Source organism: Schistocerca serialis, chromosome 8 (assembly GCF_023864345.2).
Source record: "Schistocerca serialis cubense isolate TAMUIC-IGC-003099 chromosome 8, iqSchSeri2.2, whole genome shotgun sequence".
Taxonomy (NCBI): domain Eukaryota; kingdom Metazoa; phylum Arthropoda; class Insecta; order Orthoptera; family Acrididae; genus Schistocerca; species Schistocerca serialis.
Genome location: NC_064645.1, coordinates 575823871 through 575840278, shown reverse-complemented (window position 1 = coordinate 575840278; position 16408 = coordinate 575823871). Strand labels below are relative to the sequence as shown.

Below are 16408 nucleotides of genomic sequence, written 5' to 3'. Positions count from 1 at the left end.
TCGAAGCTGGGAGAGTGGCCTTTTCTCTGCATACACAGATTTGACCAATCAGAGACTTTAAAGTTAATTGGGAGAAAAGGAAAAAAGATTTAGCTTCGCGGCCTCTTTCCCACGCGTTTGTCATGTCTTTTGCTAACAACATGACCAGGATGGAACTACATCCCTCCACAAAAGCTTGTTATCTCCCCTGTTGTGTCCATTTCAAAGTTTCCAAAGAACAGCCATGTTGTTGTTGTTGTGGTCTTCAGTCCTGAGACTGGTTTGATGCAGCTCTCCATGCTACTCTATCCTGAGCAAGCTTTTTCATCTCCCAGTACCTAATGCAACCTACATCCTTCTGAATCTGCTTAGTGTATTCACCTCTTGGTCTCCCTCTACGATTTTTACCCTCCACGCTGCCCTCCAATACTAAATTGGTGATCCCTTGATGCCTCAGAACATGTCCTACCAACCGATCCCTTCTTCTGGTCAAGTTGTGCCACAAACTTCTCTTCTCCCCAATCCTATTCAATACTTCCTCATTAGTTATGTGATCTACCCATCTAATCTTCAGCATTCTTTTGTAGCACCACATTTCGAAAGCTTCTATTCTCTTCTTGTCCAAACTATTTATCGTCCATGTTTCACTTCCATACATGGCTACACTCCATACGAATACTTTCAGAAATGACTTCCTGACACTTAAATCAATACTGGATGTTAACAAATTTCTCTTCTTCAGAAACGCTTTCCTTGCCATTGCCAGCCTACATTTTATATCCTCTCTACTTCGACCATCATCAGTTATTTGGCTCCCCAAATAGCAAAACTCCTTTACTACTTTAAGTGCCTCATTTCCTAATCTAATTCCCTCAGCATCACCCGACTTAGACAGCCATAAACTTGCTAAAAGACTTGTGCTTTCACAAATATGTTTTGTAACAGAGTCTGGACGTCTGGGCGCCAGTGGGCCTGTCCCACGGAAATTCGCAGAATGCTCACAGTTGTTTTGTCGGCTTCCTGACTAACTAGGGCCCATCCTCTGCTTTACTGCCAGTCTACAATGTGTTTGCCATTGCAGTGGCGACTTCTCGGCACTAGTCAGTCTACATGGACGCAGCTGCATCCCAACTGGCACCAACCAACGTGCCTGCACAATAAGACCGTGGAACTCAGTCATCAGGAAATGTCTCCCCCAGCTTCTGCAGAAAAAACGAGCTTCCCTCGGCCCACCGTCGCTGTGTGCTTTTACTGTAGTTGTTTAAATCATCACCCTATTCCTTTAAACGCAGGTAAAGCTTACTGTTATTCCTTCCCTTGCAATAAAGATCACATTCCCTAAGAACATGAAGCGGCATACCATTGAATTAGAAGCGAGAGTGCCCTGCAGCCTCTCACAATCTTTTATTAAAGGTCAGTAATTAAGAATGCATATTCGCAATGAAAACTGGATTTTTGTGTGTGATATGTAATTATAAATAAGAACGTGCATTTTCTATAACAATAATTGGATATCTGTTAGTTAACATCTACTGCGTGAATTTTGTATGTAAATGACGTAGGTATTCGAACTGAACGAAAAAAGAAAAAAATGATGATCGAAACAAGACTCGAACAACTGATTGCCAGTCTCAAGCACTATTGGCTTTTTCCATCTTTATGTGTTTCAAACTTCACGGTATTACAAGTAGGGCTGGCACCTCTGTTTAAAAATTTACATCATCCGAGAGTCGAACCTAAACCCCTATGTGGCAGGCGAGCATTGTATCACACAGCCACACGGTCTGTCGAAAACATCGTACTTGCTTTAGCATATTAAAGACTGCCGAAAACTTCACAGTTGTTTTCTTAGAGAATTTCTGAGAGTTGCAACTAAATGTTTTTAAAGCTTAATTCCTTACTTCAGTTCTGAATTTTACGTAGCATATTTGTTTATTTACAGAGTTTACGATCACATTGGAGCACTAAAATTAAACATTTCTGCAATGAATAAGTTTAGATCTTAGCAGTCAACCATTTCTTACTTCCCAAAACTTCTTGATTCGAAATGATTTGGTGGATAATTCTTCTGCAGACATGACGTATTTCTTCCATGTCTTGAATTTCAGTCGTATGCCTTTGTTCTTTAGCAGCAGCTTCTCTTCTGTATCCTGTTTGATGTTTGTTAATGTTCATTTCTTTTGTATCCATTTATACTTCTTTAAAAGAATTGTTTTTTGTCTTACTGTTCCAAAAGGTGTTTCAGGAGTCTAGTTTTCGGTAAGCGAGAAATGTAACAAAAAATGAGCCCCTTCTGTTTCGTATTGTATCAAAAATGGATTTACTTTCTTGATCAACCACCGAATTGTGCAAGAGTCTTAGCCGACCATTAACGTGATATTTAATTGATAACTGTTCGGAATATTCTTCTATCAACTTTCTGTAGTTTATCAGTTGTTGCTTGAATGTTTAGTCTACGCAGTATTTCACTTGCATACGTTGCCTCCAGTTTTTCAAACTGTAAATGAAATTTTTTTAAAATCACATGTGCAAAATTTTAAAAATTTTTAAAAATGTTTTGAGGTGCTGTTCTGTCTGGATCAATAACTGTCTTACGGTGGCTATTCTAATACTTGCTGCAAGTAGACAAAATGATTATTAACAGTTTTCTGACAGCCGCAGAGGCCAATAAAGATTGTTACAGGTCTTTTTCATTTTTGATTCAGCACCTCACCACCCCACCCCTCGCCCCAGATCCGAATGAGACGGAAATCGGTGCATAAACAAACAAAAGACAACAATTCCTGAAAAATTGGATGATTTGTTCAAGGAAAGAGCTTCGCAAATTGAGGAAGTCAATAACAAGTTGGTCCACCTATGGCCCTAATGCAAGGAGGCATTACTTGAGATTTGTTAGGTGTCCTCCGGAGGGATATCGTGCTAAATTTTATCGTTAGCCCATTTGATCGTCAAAATCCCAAACTGGTTGGAGGCCCCTGCCCAAAATACTGCAAACGCTCAAGATTGGGGAGAGGTCCAGTGACCTTGCTGGCCAAGGTAGGGTTTGGCAAGCACAAAGACAAGCGGCAGAAACTCTCGGCGTGTCAGTCGGGGTAGGTTTGCCATGAAGGACAACAAAACGGGGCACAGAAGATTGTCCGCATACTGCTGTAATGTAAGGGCGCTGGAGATGACAACCAATAGGATCCTGCTATGAAATGAAGTGGCATCCAAGACTGTCACTCCTGGCTGTCGAGCCGTATGGCCGGCGACAGTCAGGTTGGTAATCCACCACTGTCTGGGGCGTTTCCAGACACTGGTCAGGGACTTGTCACTGAAATCAGTTCTACTCCAGTCAATAATTCCAGGCAGAATGTATGCCTGACACTGATGCAAATGGACTTTTTGATGGACAGAGGTCAATGGCAGTCAGTTCAAGGGGGTGCTCAATCCACTTTCTGTCAGCCGCCTATTGATGGTGCTCGTAGTCATCAGATCGATGGTAAAAATGAACCCAAGGCTCTAGATGCCTCTCTGGTGACTGTTCGGTCCTCACTTTCCGCCATCTCTCTAACTCAACCACTTCCTTCTTGACGCTGTGTTCGCCAGTGTTTCACCCATTCCTGCGTAGATTGTCGAATAGCACCATCGCTCTTATTCAAATATCGAGCGATTCATTGGTTGCTCCAAGTGGTTTCTTTGATCCCACATACACGTCCTCTCTCAAATGCTGACTATTCTTTACGCGCCAGTCTGAGAGACATGATTAGTACCCAACTGAGTACGCAGAAACGAAATTCGTAATGGCTTTGTGCTCTGGTATCGACATGTCCCCCGTTTACCATCCTTGCCAGCTGCGTGGTGAAATTCCGTTGCAGTGTGACACATTCATCTACCAGCCGCTAAAGTTTACGATTTCACAGTTTTCCCCAATACCTGTATGAATATCAGTTCTGTGAGCAATCGGCAATATCACCTTAGTGGTGCATAGTTTTTGTTGTCTTAGAGTGTATATTTATTGTGGTTTGTTCTTATTAATGACTGGGTTCTATTGGAACACACACTACACAACAAATGCCATATCAGTTTCCTTTTTCCTTCTTCATGCCGGTGTTACTTTCATTCTCTCAGAATGAGCTCTGTTCCTACCCTCAGCCCGAGTGGTCCTTTGCTTTTCTATCTTACCGTCATGAACTATATACCTAAATATTGTCCTCTCAAAGATTTCCAGCTTCATTCTGCTTCTCTCGAGCCATCTTCCACTGTTACAATACATTTTACAGAGTCAGTTGCAGTTTTACTGCAAGTTACATAAAATTCCAAAACCTGGTTGTTTCCGTTCTTTAATATGTGAATAGAATTTTGGCAAGCGTTTATTATTGAATCAAAATAAAAGTTGGTTAACTTTTTGAATTTCCGTATTTTCTCTTAGCTTTTATGTGCCTTGTTCAGTTCATTTTCGAGCTAAGGCTTTCTTGGCTGCATTTCATTCTCTTTTGTGTCCTTTTTAAGATTAACCTCTAGTTGTAAATGGATTTTCTGCAAGTTTGATTGGTATTTCCGTATCTTCTAAGCATCTTTTCAATGAGTTCGCCTAAATACATGAACTGAGATACCCTTTTCCCGTATTTAACCTCTAGAATTTTTTATTACAGTGTTTATTTCATGTATTTAATGCTGGTGACATTGACATATGACCAAGGGCCAGTTTTGAATTCCTCAGTAGAATGTTTCAGTAGCTGTTTTATGTCCTTGCATCGTTTTGCAAGTCAACAAATGGTAACAGTTCTCTACAGTATCCTCTGTATTACAAATTACACATTTGGCGAGTTACTTAAACAAAATCAGTGCAAGTGATGACATATCAAGTGTGACCTGTAATTGATCTTGTTGGCGCTCTTTCGCTCCATGGACGTTGTAGGACAACTTTTCTGTCATGTAATGGGACTTTACACTTATTATTCCCAGTGTGCAGTGTCATACATTGTATATGATGTTTCTAAAACGTTCATTTATCAGTTTCTTTGCAGTGGTTTTTTCAGTGATGAATTATTTATTTGTTTTGTTGATGTAAGCTAGGTAGTCTCTCTCCATGAGTTTCAGCATGGCATGCATTAAATGCTTACTTCTTTTCCTACCTTACAAAACTAGGTTTAATTCTGATGATAGTTAACATTGTTGAATGTTCTTGTAAAGATCCTTTGTCTGCACCTACATATGCATGTATGTAGCATCTGCCGCAAATATATCGCATACTGCACTACAATCAGAAACGTGCCAATGTCAGTGAACGCTGGTCTGCAAAGGAAATGCTTGTAAGGTAACTATGAATTTCTTGTTCTTAGCTCTCGCCGACTTCATTGTCCGCAAACATCATACTCCTTGTTCATTAAAAGCAACTTTATTTCCATCAATATCTCCAAAAGATTTTCAGGCTCATTACGATTTACCTAACTAAAATCTGGAGTGACTGAAAAAAAATAAATCGTTCAGGGACATATCTTCCCTGAAATAATTTTGCTTCTAATTTAGTTTACATTCAATTGTGCTACTGTGCGTCAGTAATTATGACACACTCTTTACACTTCACAAGTCACTTCTATAAGGTCATGCCAGAGGGTACAGTATTTGACACCCATGTCCACATTCCATTTGCATGAGAAATGACAAAAAAATTAAAAACCCTACTGCCGATATACCTCCGTATATATCCTAAAATCTCCTACCACTCCCTCGTAGTACTTAAGACTGGCATACAATTAATGCAGCAGAACAGTCACATTCTTAACTTTAAAAATATTAGAACATTATGGTGTAACATGAAATGTATTTCTGGCAGAATAGAGAAGGAAAAAATGAAAAAAAAATGGTCTCCGTGGGAAAGAGTCCTGTACTAATCTATCACTCATCATCCAACTTAAAACTATTTCTGTGTTTTGTACCACAGGGTTTCCTCTTAAGAGTCCCTCCTACTTCTTGTGTATACCAATGACCTTGCATAAGTAACAGGCCAACTGGAAGATTAATGAAATTTTCACGAATATTAATAAATGGTTCCTAGCGAACTCTCGGTCATCAAACTTTGAAATGATACACAATATGCAGTTCAGAATCTGTAAATGGTTCCCCCTCCCCATTTGTTTAAAATGTGTTTAGTGTACTTTCTTAGGACTATAACTTGACAATTAATCCAACAGGGGGAATGCATACCACAGAACTGCAGAAGCACCTAAAAAAATCTTTATTTGAAATGTGGATGTTGTCAGATTCAGCTAATGTCATAATAAGAAAGCTAGCACACTTCACTAGCTTTCATTGCATAATTTCATATGGTATCATTTCTATGTTAACTGAATTATTTGTGGCATGAACTCAAAAATGTCCTGCAGAGCCCCTTTCATGGTACTAGTGGATCTAAACTGCTGCTTCCCAATGAACTTAATTTCTTAATAACATTTGCCATAAATAATATAATTCTTTTTTAAACCAACAGCTCAGTTCATGGAATCATTCCTAGAAATAAGAATAATCTTAAAAATACTTACGTTAGCCCAGAAGGGTGTCAGATATTCAGAAACACATATTTTCAGTATCTAGCCAGCAGCCGCAAAAAGTTTAACTTCTAATTGAGTCCATTTTAAGAGCAGCCTAAATGATTTACTGGTGTGTGGCTACTATTCCACTGTTGTTAGAACCAGTTGGTGTATACATTAATAATAATAATAATAATAATAATAATAATAATAATAATAATATCAAATAAACATTATTATGTAGAATCTGATTTCTGCCAGTTTACAGTCAAATACTGCGAACAAATGTAAATAAACTGATTTTCTGTTTGAAAATTTGTGGCTGCTGTAGCCTAAGTGTGTTGTCCATTAATGTTTAGTGGCAAGTTTGTTATTACCTCTTAAATGAAAACATTGTTATAGTTAGGCCTATTCTGCATCTATGAATACAATTCCATTTATAATCTGTGGAACCAATTTAAATAAAAATGCTCTTTTTTCTTTTTTTGTAACATTATGTTACGTATTCCTGTTTTACAACTGATTTTACATGCTTGGAGAACTTATTACAAATTTAAAGAACAAAAACTAATCCCTATCTAATCTAATCTAATCTTGAATTTACTCTGCATGTTATGCTACAATACTTAATTAAATTCACTGCCAAGCTTTGCTATTTTTTTGAATATGCTAAACTGACGTATTATGACCTACACATTGACGTCTGATTTCTTCTGACGACTAGTTAGTCTGACTTAATAAGGAATCAGAACACTGCAAAAAGTTCTCTAAAATAGGTTGCACTTTATCTTGTACATATTTTTCTTAACAAATTCATCACTTTTCCTACAATTACCTCAACCCATCAGTCTTCAATTTACCCTCCTTGCTATTGACCTCATGTGTTCATATTTGAAATAAGACAAGTCCCAAACACCTCTCACTAATGCTGTACATTGGTACTGTCAGGTTCTATCGCTTGTTGGTATTATATTAGATGGAGCTACTACACAGTAAACAAGATGGAAATACTGGTTACCTGATTGGAATCTAGAAAACGAGCAGATGTACAACTGCAAGAAGCACCTTCAAGATGACAAAGACACCTGTTGAAATAACATGAGCAGTAAACTGAACCATCATTCCAGAATGACACTTTCACTCTGCAGTGGTGTGTGCGCGCTGACATGAAACCTTCTGGCAGATAAAAACTGTGTGCTGGACCTGGAAACCTCGTAACCTTCCTTTGATGCTGCACAACTCGTTTTTCATTTTCTTACACATATCTCCCTCTGACAAATTTGTTTATAGTCACTATAGAACAGCATGCATCAGCACATATTTTGGCAGTTACAATGGAAATGTAGTTATTTTTATTTTCAGATTTGCCCATATCATCATCTGCTTGCAAAACCAGTTTAGTTACATGAGCATCAATAGCATCTGGCATTCTGTAAGGAACACCATTTAAAATAGCAACTTATTTATTTTTTTAATCCAGTCTTCAGCCAACAATAATGTTACTTAAAAAACCTGTTGACTTAAATTATGTCTTTAGCACTATTTTTAAGAAGACTACTTAACTCAGAGAGTAGTTAATACTGAGCTATCTTTCCAATGAGATGTGTCTACCATTGGAATCTGCTACATATTTTGTTTAGAAATTTTATGTTGGCAATGCATTAACTGTGTTGGCTAACGAATAATTGTGATTATTGTTTTGTTTACAAGATGAACACTTTACAGTCAGTGTTGTTATGAATTAATAGTAAACAAACTGAGTTCCAACTAACCAACAATTTTCAAACAGTGTGTCTGTGGATATACAACCATGGATCACACAATTGAGCATTTATTACAAGTCCAAAATATACTTCAACATGACATGTGCCCAAAATTATGTCACAAATGGTCACTGTCTGCAGGATACCATGTATGTAAGAACCACAAACTGTCTTCCACATGAAGATTCTTCTTTTTCTTTTGTGTTTTACCACTGCTGTTTCATGCTTCTCCTTTGTGTGTGTGAACTCTTTCATTGACTTGGCTGATAGATATAATTTCAATATCAGATAACATTATTGATACAGCTAGTTGAAAAAACAACTTTTATTTATTTTTGTTTAGTTATGACAGGGAAAGTCACTCACAATAAATTCTTGTTTTGGTCTTTCTTTGTCTTCAACTTTCTGCAAACAAAGAATACTTTTCACCAGACATGTATCACTTTTACATGTTGTTGGAGCATCTTCTGAGGCCATTCTGGATATATGGCATATGTTATGTCCTCTACATTTTGGTATTTTTAAATTAAAAACACACACATATTGTATATATACCATATTTCCAGAATGACCACAGAAAATGTTTATAAATGAAAAAGAAATGCATCTGGTGAAAAATGTTCTAGTTGCTGTAGGCTTATGATGAGAAAAAAATTATGTTTATATGTAATGGTTGCTGTGTTGGATGACCATGCTAAGAAACATATCTTGGTTTAATGGAAAAAGCACTCTCACTCCAAAATTTTTCCATTGAATAGATAGATTGTTCCTTCCTGTCATAAGCATCCTTGCCGACCTTATGCAGCATTTCATCTGTTTGTTTAGGAATATGACTGTTATTCTGTTTAAACTGACCAAATACACATTAAGTACCTGTACCATAAAGTATGAAAGGCTTTGAATTTTTGATTGTGAACTACTGTGAAGAGACAGTGTGTAATGATTGCACAGGAGTGATAAAGGTTTATGTCTCTGTCACTTAAGTTAACTTGCTAAGATTGATTAAAATGGGATAGGTTGAAGTATTTATTAAAGTAAAAAAAGTAATTTTAACTCCTTTCAACTTTATTGCAGCCCAGTAATCTCTTTACAGTCACATGTGGAGCTTTGCAGTTATTCACTTTTCTACACTATAATGAATTTAAGATCTACCAACAATGAACTGTCACTTTCTTGAAGAAGAGCTCAACAATAGGAATTAATCTGCAAATTTGCAACACAACTCATATTCTGCTTGAATATTTTTAAGCTGATTTTCTCAAGATGTGCATTGAATATTGAAAAATTAAATGCAGATAACAGATTTTGTTTATATCAAAGTATTTACTACACTATACTAAAGACTTTATACTCTTGAAATGTTATTACAAGATAAAAAGAGTACTAATATTAATGATAAAGATAATTTTCCAACAGTAACATTTATAACAATGACAATATAATTCTGAGAGTTTCTTCTCAGACTGGAATCAGATGTGGATACTGTAATACTAGAAGACACTGACTCAGACTATCAGCCAAGAATAAAGTTGGAAATATTAGTTTGGATGTGTTTAGAGAACACTATGCTGCACTACAGAGCTACTATGCAAGTGCATCTGAAACAAGTGCTTAGACCAGAAGTATGTAAGGATGGTGGTAACAGATACATAAGCATAAAATATGTTTCAAAAATAGTTTCTAATACTCTGACTCTAATTTATCTGTGTAACATCACAATACCTTATATTGTTAAACTTCTCGAGATCCATTTTTATACAATGTACAGAAGAACATTTCATATACACAACTGGCCAATACTTTCTCTTATAATGGCACAGTGCATAAATTTTATACATCAGACTATTTACATTTTTACAGCCTTGTAATGTTATTGACAAATATTACACATTCCAAAATTATTAAAAATAGTCTGTTTACACAATATTACAGCTTACAATGTTATAACTGAAACAGTAAAAAAACTTAAGTGACTATGTAACTGTCAGTCACATCATTATACAGGAAACAATCAAGAGAGGAACATTCTACTTGACACAGCTCCATACACATACACCAGTGTCAAAATAACAACACATATTTTTGCCTGAAATTTTAAAAAAATTGTTGGAATAAACCAGAAAGCAAATAATTATGGAAGGAGAAAAGTAAAGAATTTAATAACAAGGCCTACTTAGGGTAGGCATTTTGGCACGATGAATTCACAAGGAAGACATATGTTGAAGTATTAATTTATTAGTATAAAAATAAACCATTTAGAGAATACTTTAGCAGTGATATAGCTGGTTTTCTCATTTTCAAATGGAAAATAAAGTCATGTTAAAGTATTTACACAGTAATGGAAATAAAAATTATTTTACAAGAGAAAATTCCTTCTACTATTCTTGGCACTGCTCTTTCCCACATTTAGATGCTATAATGTTGCCTCCATGCTTTATTACACTGGGAATTCTTAAGACCTCTCAAATATTTCCAGTGTAAATACCTCCAATATGAAGAATATACTAAAAAGACATGAATAAAAATAATTTTATTTTACAACAAGCATAGTAAATCCTATTAACATGGAAGTTGTCTACATCATACTGTAAAAAACTATTATTGATGACACACACATTTTGGCCGCAGCTACAGCAGCCTTCATAGGTGTACAACATAATGTAGTACTGTATACAGACAACTTTCATGTTAGCTGACTGTAGCCAGAGAAGCCTATGCAGTTATACAATAAAATCTTTTCAAACATGACTCAATTGAATGACTGATAAGTTTTTGATGAGGGTTAAAAATTTGACCTCTCTTAAGTAAGGGTGTGTCTGATATGATTAAAAATTTACTATGAATAATATTGCACCTTTAACTGGTTTAAAATAATATCTTTCATTGTGCACTCAAAATACATATTGCAAAAATATAAGTGACACTTTACATAGAAATTAGCATCACTGTCTATAGGACATGCTAGATTAGAACATAATGAAAGCTGATGGAAGAAACTGTTTTCCTACTCAAGATAATGATTTTGCTTTAGTTTCCTTCTTAAATATTATTGTATTTGTAGCATTTCCTTGTCTTTCTCTTATTCCCACAATTGTCTAATAAACTGCATTACACACCCCTAGAATTAATGGATTGTTAAAATAAGTCTTGATAAGGCAGCAACAGATTGTTTCTGATTCACATCCACATTATGCTTACAACACACATTTTCTTTATATTTTAGTAACAAACTGCATAATCAGTTTTATTGAATATGGAACTATGATACCCATCAAACAGAAACATGGACCACATATTTGATAACCGCTAATTATGTCTCACTTTTGGAATGAAAATTTATGATGAAAGCAACAAACACATTGTACCAGGGTCAAAAGCAAGCTATCTGTCACTAAGGAGGCATACTAGGGGTGGGCAATTCAGGAAAATGAGATAGGAAAACAGTTTTCTTGGAAACACATAACATACCTCCTAAGTTGCCAAATAATTATTGTTACTGTACTTGTTGCTCGTGAGTGAGCGCAAAAGATAATATTCAGGCCTACAACCAATCTTGTCCACAGCATGCTTAAGAGACATCAAGTTGTTACCATGTCTCAGATACACAAATTATAAGCAGGAAATCACAACACAAGGATATGGCATCTGAATTTTTCCTTCGGTCTCCAACACTTCTAACACCTACAACATAAAATATTTCTCTTACCCCTCAAACAATCCATTATGTACATCAAACTCTGCTTCCTCATAGGTTCAGTCTCATGTTTCATAATATAAAGTATATCACAACAATGTTCACAAATATTAACAAAACAACCTTTTTTCACACCCACAACAGTCAGTTATGTCTCAGTCCACTGCAGGCAATTGCACATAGAGTACAAGAACCAGTTTTTATCACAGTCCTATAGTTTTCCGGAACTAACACATTTCCACATATAACACAAGAATGCTCGCATCATGGGTTTGTTGTAACAAAATCAGTTTTTCTTCTGTCCAGCACACGCATGTATAGCCCTCAAGCACCAAACTGCTTATCATCTGCTTATTTCATTACTTGGGAAATGTCATGTTTGAAGTACTGCTGCAGTTTGGTCCACAATTTAAAAGGTATAAAATAAAACCCATTCCTGCTCTCAAGCCAGAAAGACACATGAGAATGTAGATGGTCTTGTGATATATAGATAGGTGAAAGTATTAGTGAGGGAATTTGCTACTGGCACTGATAACACTTCTGTTTCTTGCATATATATTACCTCCACTAGTAAATACTACTCATAAAACCACAGTTAATAATCATCACTCACAGTACAGAGTAAATTAAAGTGTTTTTTGTATAGGAATTCCTCTTTGCCTGTAGTAAATTTCCACAGAGTAACTTATCCAGTTGGTTCCTCTACTTCAAACTGAATACCTATGCACCTGTGGAAATTCATGTAACTGTCTTGTGGTACTCACTGTTACCAGCATAGTTGAATTGTCTCACCCCAGATGACTCCATTATGTGCTTATCTATTCTGAATCCAGTGTTGTTTCCAGTAGTATCAGGTAATGTATCAGTGAACAGTACAATAGTATTTGCATGTCTTCTTGAATTTCTGAGTGTATGAAATGGTCAGTGGTGCAATAATTATATAGTATCCCCTCATCTTTCACAGTATTTAGTAGAGTTCATGCAAAGAAAAATCACATACTCTATGTTTTCATTAACTGTTCTTGCACATCATGTAGAGTTCAAACCTGTAAGTGAGGAGGCTGATGACCACAGTTTAATGGCCTCTTGAAACCCTTTTACCTTATTTTACTAAAAGGACATTCCACATTACATTCATCTGCCCTTCTTTGTAGGTGTTCTTGACTGTAATAAGTCACAAAGCAAATTAGAGAAACAAACTGAATGAATTACTCTCTAATAAGTCAGAAAAGCATTCATTGCCTCAAAACAGCAGACCATCACAGTCACTTTCGAAGCAGAGATTGGATTCATGCTATAGAATGTCAAATCTTTTGCCAAGTGTGCTGCAACTTCATTTAGGACTGAAGAGTCTATACCTCATTTCCGAAGAGGAGTGTGATGAAGGAGGAACATTGCTTGTACGTGATGTCTGAATGGTGCTGGCAAGTATCTATTGAGGTTAAAGTAGCACTTTGAAGTTGTTGCTTCCAACGATAACATGGAGCAATTCTAAGATGCAGGAACTAATGAGGACTCATCTAGAGATAAAATGGACAGGACCTATTGACTCACTTGCAGGCTTCAGTAGTTGGTTCCAGAGACTGATAGTGCAGAAGCAACAAGCAAGAGAGATTACAGCCCACTTGGAGCTTATTGGAGCAGTTGCTACACTACTTTATTACCAACTAGCTGGTCTGGACAGAGCTATCTGCTGGGCCTAATGGGACTAGCTAGGAAGGACACACTCTTGGTACAGACACAGCTCGCTGGAGAGAATGCTGTACTGGCCCCAAAGTAATTAACTGTAGTGTATACAGTGCCAATCCATATAGACATAGCTTGAGATGATAGATACTATGAGGATGCCACAGAAGCCACGAATACAGTCTTATCTTCAGCACATGGCCAGTTATCCCAGGATGCACAGGTCACGCACCTGAAATTAGCTCCAGAGGCTGCCGTGCTGGTCCACTTCAATTTAGCAACAGATGGCGGAGAACTGGTTCAGCTTGACACATCTGGACATGACGCAGTGCAGGAACAATCTGAGAAGATGCAGTGTGTGGAGGCTGCCTCATGAGCTGTCAACCTGGCCCAGTCTTTAGCAAGTGGCGTCTGGTTCCAGTATGCTGTGCCAGTCTTAACACAGATGATGCAGTGCCATTCCAGGTGGATTTAGCTGGAGAGGATGCGGTGCTGGTCCAGTTGAAGCTAGCTGGAGAGGATGCAGTGTGCTGAGGCTGCCCCGCGTGCTGTCAGCTCAGCCCAGTCTTCGAGGCGTGGTGCACAGACCAGTGCCAGTTCGCCCAGTTTCCGCCGGGCCATGACGACAAATTCGCCAACACCACGGCGCGCGCCACAGTGTGCTGGCATCTGCACTGTCACCTCAGACTCGTCGGAGCTATCCATGTCGACACTATTGTCTACTGTCGAATGGCGCAGCCGCTTTGTCAGCTTGACGTGCAGCCGCGAGACCTCTGCTTCCTCATCCAGCTCCACACCTTTGATGATGCCACGTGCCACTGAAACAGAAAAGTCTTGTCAAGCAATTGCCAACTGTATTTTGATCCAGAGCAAAGGATGTCGAGGCAGTAATGAGTTGGGTTATGGCATGGCAAATGTGACGTGGAGTTCGAATACTTGGTGTAAAAGGAAGACCACACTTATGGATGCACTCCTGATCATTCCTAAGCTAGGTTTATAGATTAGCAGATGGTTTGATGGAGGGGGGGGGGGAGGGGGAGGGCGGGCGTGGTACATATGGCTTCAAAGATCTGATGTAGAAAACGTCCATTTGATAAGATACAGAGTTCTTAGAAAGTTGGAGGTAAGAAATGTAAATTTACAGTGAAGGCTTTATTGGCTCATTCTGAGAGTTGAAAAATTAAGTCCATGAAGCCTTCACAATAGCTTACACATGTTATTCAGAATAAATGTGTTTGGTGCTGGATAAGCTGATGAATCAGTTCTCTCAAAGGCAGTTCTTTGAGTACTTACAAAATATACTCGTTGGCAGGTAACTGGAAATACTTTGACAGGCTATGGAGGAAGTAGAGGGAACAGAAGGGAGAACTATAGGTCAGACTCCAGAGGTATTATGAACTGTTGGGAACTTCTAAGGTGTCTTCAGTTGAAACTGATGATTTTGCACATTTTGTTGATCAATTTTATATTTTTGTATTGTCTACAATTTTTATTTGGTACTGATATCCTTGTGTGGTTGGTTTTCCATGTGGACATGAATTTAGTGCAATTCCATCTCACTCAGCAATGACACATGTAATCTAAATTTGGAGATACATTCTAATTTGGAGAAATTTGCTTATTTAGCAGGTTACCTGATGTGACAGACGAGATCAGGAATGCCCGAGCTATGGCACCTCATTTGTGGTGAGCTGCTATAGTGGTTAACTCTGCAACCATGCTTCAGTATCGGTACCAGTGCCAGCAGTAATGACCCATTCTTGCCATAGTCTACTTTTGGGATGGGTTACATTGGTGGTTGGCTTACATCAGGGTTAGATTTCATTTTGTTGTTATTTTTGCTCATTCTATGTCACTTTTCTATGTTTTACAAAGAAGGACTGGAAGTGTAACATATGACCTGTTTCAGCAAGCAGATGGTGGGACAATACATGGAGAAAAAAATAAATTAAATATGAGTTGTCAACATTAATATTCCACTGTTGATACTGTTCTTCACACAGAAGGAACACAAATTTGAAAGGAAAGTAAGGCATATTTATTAGCCAATAAGCAGAGGGTGAGAGCAGACAAAATATCACAACAAGGCAACAGGTGAAGGGTAGGTGTGAGTTGCAAGCAAACTATAGAAGGCACACCACATAGTATGCTGCACTAAATAAAGTATCAGATAACGTTATGGAGAAGATGTGAGGATGTACACTGCCAGTTTGATAAGATAAATGATTAAAACCAACATGATTATGAAGGAAATGAAACAGAAATTGTGTTTCATAAATATTAATTAATAAAATATGTAGTACAGTAGAAAACTTTCTTTTAGGCAGCTAACAGCAGACATATTTCGAGAAATGCATCACACAGTGCTGTAGAGTATTTCTTATTTATAACGACTGGTTTTGGACCTTCATCCAGGTAGCTATATCAAGTATAATAAAGAAAAACAATGCAAAATGACAAATAGCAGGAGTGCACACAAGTAACTAATCATTTTTTGTTGAAAAATAAAAGGTTCACATGTCATACATAAGTCCACTAAAAGAGTAACTTCCTGAGTACAGTCCACATATAGTGGGCATCCCACAAAACGAAATTTTCGAAAATGAAACACAGTGGCCCATTCAGTGGCAGAGAAATAACTGGATACTACGATTTTATGTGTGACCAAAACATGTGTTGAAGATATGTGACCACAGAGAATACATACCAAATATATAAATATGGCAGTACTTATTTCTGTGTGTTAGTTGGCAAAGTTACATCTGTGTGTTTTC

At 37.4% G+C, this 16408-nt stretch overlaps 1 protein-coding gene across 1 annotated transcript in view; it reads right to left on the bottom strand.

Moving 5' to 3' along the window:
* Window positions 1-9298: 9298 nt before the first annotated feature.
* Window positions 9299-16408, bottom strand: part of LOC126417130 (meteorin-like protein) — a 310884-nt gene continuing 303774 nt past the window's right edge. Inside the window, exon 4 of the mRNA XM_050085027.1 lies at window positions 9299-14452. Within this exon, the coding sequence (XP_049940984.1) occupies window positions 14142-14452 (311 nt within the window). The 3' untranslated portion in view covers window positions 9299-14141. The remainder of the gene's footprint in view (window positions 14453-16408) is intronic.